This window comes from Teleopsis dalmanni, chromosome 2, assembly GCF_002237135.1.
Source record: "Teleopsis dalmanni isolate 2A chromosome 2, ASM223713v2, whole genome shotgun sequence".
Taxonomy (NCBI): Eukaryota; Metazoa; Arthropoda; class Insecta; order Diptera; family Diopsidae; genus Teleopsis; species Teleopsis dalmanni.
The window spans coordinates 242,445,772-242,453,046 of NC_051847.1; the positions used below are offsets into that span (position 1 = coordinate 242,445,772).

The 7,275-nt window shown below is 31.6% G+C and overlaps 3 protein-coding genes across 4 annotated transcripts in view; 1 reads left to right on the forward strand and 2 right to left on the reverse strand.

Annotated features, from left to right (window-relative positions):
- Positions 1 to 28: 28 nt before the first annotated feature.
- On the reverse strand, positions 29 to 2,262 carry LOC119677176 (prolyl 4-hydroxylase subunit alpha-2). Its single transcript, XM_038088444.1, has 6 exons — positions 1,518 to 2,262; positions 1,306 to 1,462; positions 909 to 1,236; positions 380 to 853; positions 260 to 319; positions 29 to 205 (listed from the first exon to the last, which is right to left on the reverse strand). The coding sequence occupies exons 1-6, from the start codon at positions 1,654 to 1,656 to the stop codon at positions 29 to 31; spliced, it is 1,335 nt and encodes a 444-aa protein (XP_037944372.1). The 5' UTR covers positions 1,657 to 2,262.
- A 322-nt stretch (positions 2,263 to 2,584) lies between these two features.
- LOC119684334 (prolyl 4-hydroxylase subunit alpha-1-like) lies at positions 2,585 to 6,805 on the reverse strand. Of its 2 annotated transcripts, XM_038098358.1 has the most exons (11): positions 6,753 to 6,801; positions 5,052 to 5,315; positions 4,531 to 4,997; positions 4,325 to 4,476; positions 4,099 to 4,249; positions 3,832 to 4,019; positions 3,641 to 3,768; positions 3,126 to 3,581; positions 3,020 to 3,073; positions 2,798 to 2,963; positions 2,585 to 2,727 (listed from the first exon to the last, which is right to left on the reverse strand). In XM_038098358.1, exons 3-11 carry the CDS (start codon positions 4,725 to 4,727, stop codon positions 2,666 to 2,668), a joined length of 1,554 nt encoding a protein of 517 aa, XP_037954286.1. In that variant the 5' UTR covers positions 4,728 to 4,997; positions 5,052 to 5,315; positions 6,753 to 6,801; the 3' UTR covers positions 2,585 to 2,665. The 2 variants fall into 2 exon arrangements, with proteins under 2 accessions (XP_037954286.1, XP_037954287.1); XM_038098359.1 differs by lacking the exon at positions 2,585 to 2,727 and having other exon boundaries at positions 2,873 to 2,963; positions 3,020 to 3,041; positions 4,531 to 5,315; positions 6,753 to 6,805.
- The window catches only part of LOC119677177 (prolyl 4-hydroxylase subunit alpha-2-like), a 3,279-nt gene continuing 1,610 nt past the window's right edge, over positions 5,607 to 7,275 (forward strand). The window contains exons 1-5 of the mRNA XM_038088446.1: positions 5,607 to 6,153; positions 6,235 to 6,389; positions 6,452 to 6,814; positions 6,879 to 7,027; positions 7,096 to 7,269. Of these exons, the coding sequence (XP_037944374.1) occupies positions 5,972 to 6,153; positions 6,235 to 6,389; positions 6,452 to 6,814; positions 6,879 to 7,027; positions 7,096 to 7,269 (1,023 nt within the window). The 5' untranslated portion in view covers positions 5,607 to 5,971. The remainder of the gene's footprint in view (positions 6,154 to 6,234; positions 6,390 to 6,451; positions 6,815 to 6,878; positions 7,028 to 7,095; positions 7,270 to 7,275) is intronic.

The following is a 7,275-nucleotide window of genomic DNA, read 5'->3' on the forward strand; positions in this document are numbered from 1 at the left end:
GTTTAAAATGTCAGCAAAATTTTATATTTTAAGATGTACCCCATTTGGATCCAACAATTATAGGACAAGCACCATGTAAAGTACGCATATCACCATCACCCGAAGCATGTAAATTGTACCAAAATGCTGCTGTTCCCTTTTTAGGCATCAGCAGCGTCTTTAAGTGCGGAAACGCTGTTCCTCCGCCTTGTTCGACATCACTAAGCTACAAAGTATTCACAGTTATATTATTATAAACAAATGATATTGTCACTTTTACATAAAACAAAACTGTTCCGATGCGGTTTCCCATCTCTGGAGATGCTATTAAGGATTTATCCTATGAAAGTTTTAAATATAAAAATGATTAAAAAATATTAATACAATATTTGAAACTTACTGCATTGTAAAACCAATCATAATGTTGTGCATAGTGTCCACCGACACCATAATTTGCAAACTGATGATCTTCTGAATAAAGCATATTAAGATTCGTCATATCTTCCACGCGTCTATCAATCGTTTCCAACAATCTATGTTGAGATTTTGGTAAGAAAACAAACTGACTAGTTCGAACGGGAGATATAACTGAGCCATTATGTCCAATAATGGTCGCTCTTTGAATTCTGTTATGAACCAACTCCTTCATAACCGCAATCTCATTATCGGATATTATATCATAATAAAGTACCAACAAAGGATCATGGTTTAGTTCCTCAACTTTAATTGGTGCTAAATTTAAAAAGGGATGTGTCTCTGTTAAATATCCGCACCTTAAGTACCGTTCTTCACTAGCACTACGTTTTAAATATCCACTGCAAGTTAACTTATAGGCGTCATCTTCACTAAGATTGTACATATTAACAGGTAGTGGCTGCAATTTGTTATTAACATTAAAGGTCTTAAAACTTGCTTAAAATATGTTATACCTCGTGTTCATCCATTAAGTCCACTTCTAAAATAATCTGTTTCCTATATTTTTCTAGGAAGCTGGCATATTTCTTAACAAATGCTTTATTATCCGGTGTTAGCAATAGCAATTTCATATATATTTGATTTGCACCTCTAAAATCTCTCAACACAATTTTACTTTGAGCCAGCGAATCAAGAATTTTAATCTGCAGTGTTAAATTAGTTTTGTTAGGATCACCATTTTTGTCCAAAGCTTTCAAAAACCAAGAATGTGCCAGTTTTGGTTTATTAATATTACTGGCTTGTTGACCTATATCGAAACAGAGTGACGCATCTAAATAAGTACTAAATAAATCATAAGCAAGAAATATAATTAGATTGATCGAAATAATATAAAAGTAGAATATTGCTTACGGATACACTCTACCCTGCAGTACACCAGAGGCCATATCGTTAGTCTTTAACCGATATATGTCTTGCAAACGTAAAAATCCTTCGATAGCTCCTCTCAATTCCGATTCATCAGGAAACATCTCTTTTTGCATACTTTTTTTGATTTTATCCAAATGTTCTAAAAATTAAAATAATAGCATTGTAAAATAAACAATATGTTCATTTAAACAAACTTTTTCCAGATTTATGTTCAATTAAGTTTTGCACCCGCTCCCAATCTACTAAAAGACGCTTTGTTAACAGATATTTATTAACGGGATTTTCAAAGTACTCTAATCCAATCGAAAGCGCTTCATCGTGTTCAGTTTCCATTTCTATAAGTCGTCTATTTTATTAAAAATATACTAAATGTTTATATGATATTCATCTTTTGATTTAGTACTCACGTCTTCAAAAATACCAATTTATTTTCGTTTTCCTTGATAAACTTCTCCATATTAGTTAAAAAATATGTCTCATACTTGAATAATTTTGATAATTCTTGAACCGACGAGTAAAACTCGCATTTTGCACAAGGATGATTGTTTAAAATAATTAATAAAAGTAAAATGCCGAAAAATTTATTCACAAAATTATGATGGAATTGTTTAACAGAAATTTCCATGATATACACTACACTTCGTACGCAAAACTCTGACACTCTCATCCGGCTAGCGTCAATAAGTAAATTAACCTTTGTCTATGAAAATATATTTGATTTTTTCAAACATTTAAGCTTTTAACCCATAGAAGAAAGCTTTTAAAAGAATGTTAGAACTAAACTCGTTCGAGCTTATAAGCCAGACTTTGCTCGGGTCATTGTGCTAAGAAGAGGTTTAAGAGTTCAAATAATTATAAATTTAAGATATTTTCAACTTATTAAACGCTGGATTGCAATCATCAGAGAAAACCTAAAACAATATATTTAAGCAACTACTCTAATGTAAATCTTAGGCAAATTTAAGGACAGGCTTAGTCTAAATTATTATCATTGTTTCTTGCATTTAACACAATCTGCTTTCTTCAATTAATTTAAACTTAAAACCTCCAATCTTTTTATCTACAATATATGTATGTACGCATATATTATAAGTCATCCACTTTCATAATGCTTGTTATAATCTATATTATAATGTTACCTAAAAATGTTTATGTTCATGGAGCAGTTAAGCAAAGTAGACCCAAATTTCAATAGGAGAGATTTTCTATTGTTTAAAAATACACTTAATATTATATAACCAATAATTAAACAAGATTATTATATTATTTTAGCTTTAATAATTAGTGTCTATAACAGATTTTAATATTTCATTCCATTTTTAACATTTCATTAGATCATATATTACTCCCTGGCACAGGGCTTTGTAAATAGTTGATTTCGTTCCCTTATCCACTTATTGCATACTAAATTAAGATATGTACAAGATATTCAGTATGTGTTATCTGTACCAAACGATGAACGGTTCAAACTCACCCCATTTGGATCCAACTATAACAGGACAAGCTGCATGCAATGTCAACCAATTTCCGTCCCCTCTATTGTTAAGATTATACCACATAACTGCCATGCCTTTCCTTGGTAAAACAGATGTTTCTATATTTGGAAAAACCGTTGCACCTCCTTGTTCAACATCACTTAACTAATGAAACTTATAACTGTTAATATTATCATATAAAAAAATTTTATATATATTACGTAAAATAGGACAGTTGCAATTCTATTTCCAGTTGTACGTATAATTTCGGTATCCTAACTTGTGAAAAGATTAAGAAACTTTGGTGAAATAAAACATATTACTTACCGCAGAAACATTAAAAAAGTCATAATGTGTATCATAATGACCTCCGAGACCGTAATTCATCACCTGCAACATTTCCGATCCCACCAAATTAAAACCTGTCATGTCAGTTATCCGCTCATTGAGTCGTATTGTCACATCATTTGTTTTATCATAAAACCACGCGAATTGAGAAGTTCGCCTGTCAACCACAACACTTTTACTAGAATTTTCACTATAGACTGTAGCTCTTTTTAGTTGTGGTATTGCCATATGTTTGAGAATAGCTATTTCTTTGTCAGATATCACATCATGGTAGATAACCATGTAGGGATCTAATTGCACAATCTCCATTTTAAGAGGTGCAATTCGTAGAAATGGCGTAGTCGTGGTATTAAAAGTACAATACATTTGAGGCATTTTATCGTCGTATTCTCCACGGCATCCTCGTTCATAATCAGATGGTTCCTTAATCGAATACTAGATAAATATGCTCAGACTTATTACTTATTTATTTCTTTGCAATAATATTAACTTACAACTTTGGGTGGTGACTTATCTACTCTTATCTTTGCTTTAATATCAATTTTTTTACTCAGAAGTGTTGCACTTCGCGGAGATAAATCAATTGCCTTATCTAATACTAAAAGAGCATCTTCTGGTCTATCTAAAATTCAAGTTATAGAATGAAAAGTACTTTCAAAAAATATATTAACATATGCATTCTTACTATGCTTCAGCATTGTTTCCGCATACATTTCTAAAATCTTCACTTTATTAAATTCAATAGCAGTAAAAAGATCATTTTGATCATATGACTCTAGCGCGATATATAACCAGAACCCTGCATCATAGTACATCTCTCGATCAAACAGCCCCACTCCTATTGTATAACAATCGAGTGATGATAGTTTGGCCCTAAAGACACACAAATTGACAATAGTTTATATTTATTTTGAAACATTACTGCTAAAATATCTTTATAAGATTAGCTTACTCATATTGATTGCCATGTAAGTAACCAGCTGCCATTTCGGATGCCTTTAAGTCATAAGTTCTTTGCAGGCGGTAAATTGCAGATATTGCTTCGGAAAGATCTTTAGCGTCAGGCACATTTTCCCTCAACTGCTGCACAGCTTTTATATTAGCTAAAAAATTTATTTATTTTTTTCGTACAATGTAAGCAATCTTAGCATTCTTATATTTGGTCAACACATGTTTACCTTCACCAACGGATTTCGACATAAACAGTTCCCAACTAATCCAATCTGCTTGCATACGACGCATAAGTGAAAACGCATTTAAGGGATTCGATAAATATTTCTCTGGATCACTTTTTGATTTAAGATTTTCCCGCCGCATCATAGCCGCACCGCTAATACAAATATTAAAACTATTATTCTTAACTCATAGATCCAGACTAGTATACCTGCGTATGATACTCAGTTTTGTTTGTAATTCATTGGCAAAGTTTTCTAACTCTGCTATAAGCTGAATCTCTGTTCTTAGCAATCGCTCCATGTTCGCGATAGCAGTGGTGAAACTCTTTTCTTCCTTAATGTTTTGACATAATGCCGCATTAATAAGCAATAGCACAAGCACATATTTTAATTGTTGAGAGTACATCCTCCTAAGAAGTAAACGTCGCGACGTTCTTTTTTGTCTACGTGATTTTCTTTTATATTTGAAAGCGATCAAATAACCGTTCGATCCAATACTTAGTTGTGATAAAAGTCGAGAACTTGTACATTTTTTCTTTTATACGTTTATTTTGAAGTATTCTGTTAAGATAATACACCAACGTTATTGTTAAATTTTTGCAGTGATAATTTCGTTTTTTAATTTTGGCAGTAGCGGTTGCGGGTGTTCAATTAAAACCTAATTTATACTAGAATTCTTTAATAAGATAGTTTTAATATGGAACTTTATATTTTAAATGAAGTTCTTTACATTAAGGTGCCGAAGTGCTAATGACGCCCATTAGCGTTTTCATAAATCTTACTTCAACAATTTCTAATAGTTGCTTTAAAATGTTGGTGCCGAACCTGGTCTCTTTACTGATAAAATAAATTAAAGTGGAGTAACTTGTACACGCTGAGATATTGCTTGATACCGATTGTGTAGACTCGTACGAATGCCAATGACTATGATTTCATTAAGTTACTGTTATCAGTTGGGCTGCCGGTGGGCATTCAGTTCCATAATTAGTTGTTGCTGTCAGTATAAAAAATTAGAAATATGCATTGTTTCAAGATCCGCTGCGTACAGTTATATTCAATATACAGTTTTTTTTGTGTGTAAAAACAATTCAATAAAATTTAAACATAAAAAAAAGCTCAATATTTTTAACGCAAATAGTTATTTTAATAATCATCTATTCTGCTATTTACTATTAAACTTTTTTAGCTGCATATTTACATTTATCCAATATATGTATATAATATATATATATATATATATATATATATATATCGTATCTTAAATGAGCTCATTTCCACTCGTTATTTTATAAAAGCGTGGTTCAGTGGATGTTTCAGGGTTCAAATCTCCCCGACGAATGTCTTAAATACTATTCAAAATACTAGTATGAAGAGTATAACACGTAACATAACATGAAGTATGTTTTGTTTGTTGTAATTCGTTTGTCATTAAATGTCCAGTGTTTCTTTAAATTCTCTAACATAAATAACTCATTTACTAAACATTCATCCAGCAGCTGTGCAAACAAGCCGAAACAAATATGCACCATTATTCATCAATGCTTTAGGATGGCAATCACAAAAACCAAAAAATATGAAGACCAAGTCAGTAACGTCATGCAATTAACAGTGAATTAGTTCTCTTCGAAATCTTGATACGACTGTTTCGCTATGATTGTATCCATTAGCATATCATTATTTTTATTACAAGTTATTTTTATGAAATCTAGTAACTGTGATTATTACACTTCCATAGCAGGTTTGGACAACGTTTTGAGTGTGGAATTTTACTTAATAGAACTTTTTGACGTTTACATTACACAGGCAGAGGAAGTGAACAATGCAGTGAAAAGGTAAGAAGTATAAAAATATTGTTTTACAATATTCGAAAGAAGTTATTCAATTTAAAATTATATACCTAACTGCTAATACAGGATAGTTTTTGATATGGAGAAAGAAATGAATAGCTCATTGACATTATTGGAAACGCATTATCAAAACCCTTTGCACGCATTTAAAATATTAAAAAGATTGGTGGTAGACTGGAAACAAGTGGAAAAACTATTCATTACGAATGAAATTGCCGAAGGTATATAGTCATTTATCTATATCACATGTATTTTATGAAATTATACAATATATCGCACATAGTATTTTCACAAAATTTAACAAAACTTGAAGGCGTGGGGTTTAAATGGCCAACAAGAGAAGATTTACAAGGCGCAAGTAACGGTTTAGTGCGATTGCAACAAACATATAATATCAGTACCAACGACATAGCAAATGGCACAGCACTTGGAAAAGTGTTAAGCAGACAACTGTCAGCAGCAGATTGTTTTGAATTAGGAGTCACCTTATATGAAACTTCAAATTTTCAATTTGCTATTGAGTGGTTAATGAAAGCAAAAGTTCGCTTAGAAAATGAAAGTTTAGACATAAATTATACACTTACCTTTCCACGCGTTTTCGATGCACAAATTTTGCACTACTTATCACTTACTATGTTCAGTATAGGCAAGTCTTAATCTAAACAAATGAAATAAATCCTTTGTAATTTATTATTCCAATTTTCTTTAAGGCAACTTAAAAATGGCACAGCGTTTCAATTTTAAACTTTTAATCCAGGATCCCGAAAGTCAGGAAGGGCTACAAAATAAAATTATTATTCTTCAGAATCTCTTAGATGATAGACGTACACTTTACGTTACTGACTCTAACCAAAAAAAGGTATTTGAGAAATGCTGTATTGTATAATTTAATATACACTTTATCAAGCTGTTTTTTTTTTCAAAAAGGATAACTTGCAGGAACTATACGAAAAGGTTTGCCGCAAAGAAATTACGCAAACGCCAACACAACAACGCGTTCTTCATTGTCGCTATGTTACTAACAATACTCCTTTTGCCACAATTGCTCCCTTTAAAATGGAGATACTTAATCAAGATCCTTTAGTAGCATATTACCATGAAGCGATA

Bases quoted from the DNA above. Each gene is read 5' to 3' on its own strand.
- LOC119677176 (XM_038088444.1), bottom strand. From the start codon at position 1,656: ATGGAAACTGAACACGATGAAGCGCTTTCGATTGGATTAGAGTACTTT. The intron at 1,463-1,517 runs GTTTGTTTAAAT...TTTAATTTTTAG, and splicing joins TGAACATAAATCTGGAAAAA to AACATTTGGATAAAATCAAA. The intron at 1,237-1,305 runs GTAAGCAATATT...TGATTTATTTAG, and splicing joins CTGCAGGGTAGAGTGTATCC to TACTTATTTAGATGCGTCAC.
- LOC119684334 (XM_038098358.1), bottom strand. From the start codon at position 4,727: ATGTACTCTCAACAATTAAAATATGTGCTTGTGCTATTGCTTATTAAT. The intron at 4,477-4,530 runs GTATACTAGTCT...TATTTGTATTAG, and splicing joins AAACTGAGTATCATACGCAG to CGGTGCGGCTATGATGCGGC. The intron at 2,964-3,019 runs GTAATATATATA...AAGTTTCATTAG, and splicing joins TTGCAACTGTCCTATTTTAC to TTAAGTGATGTTGAACAAGG.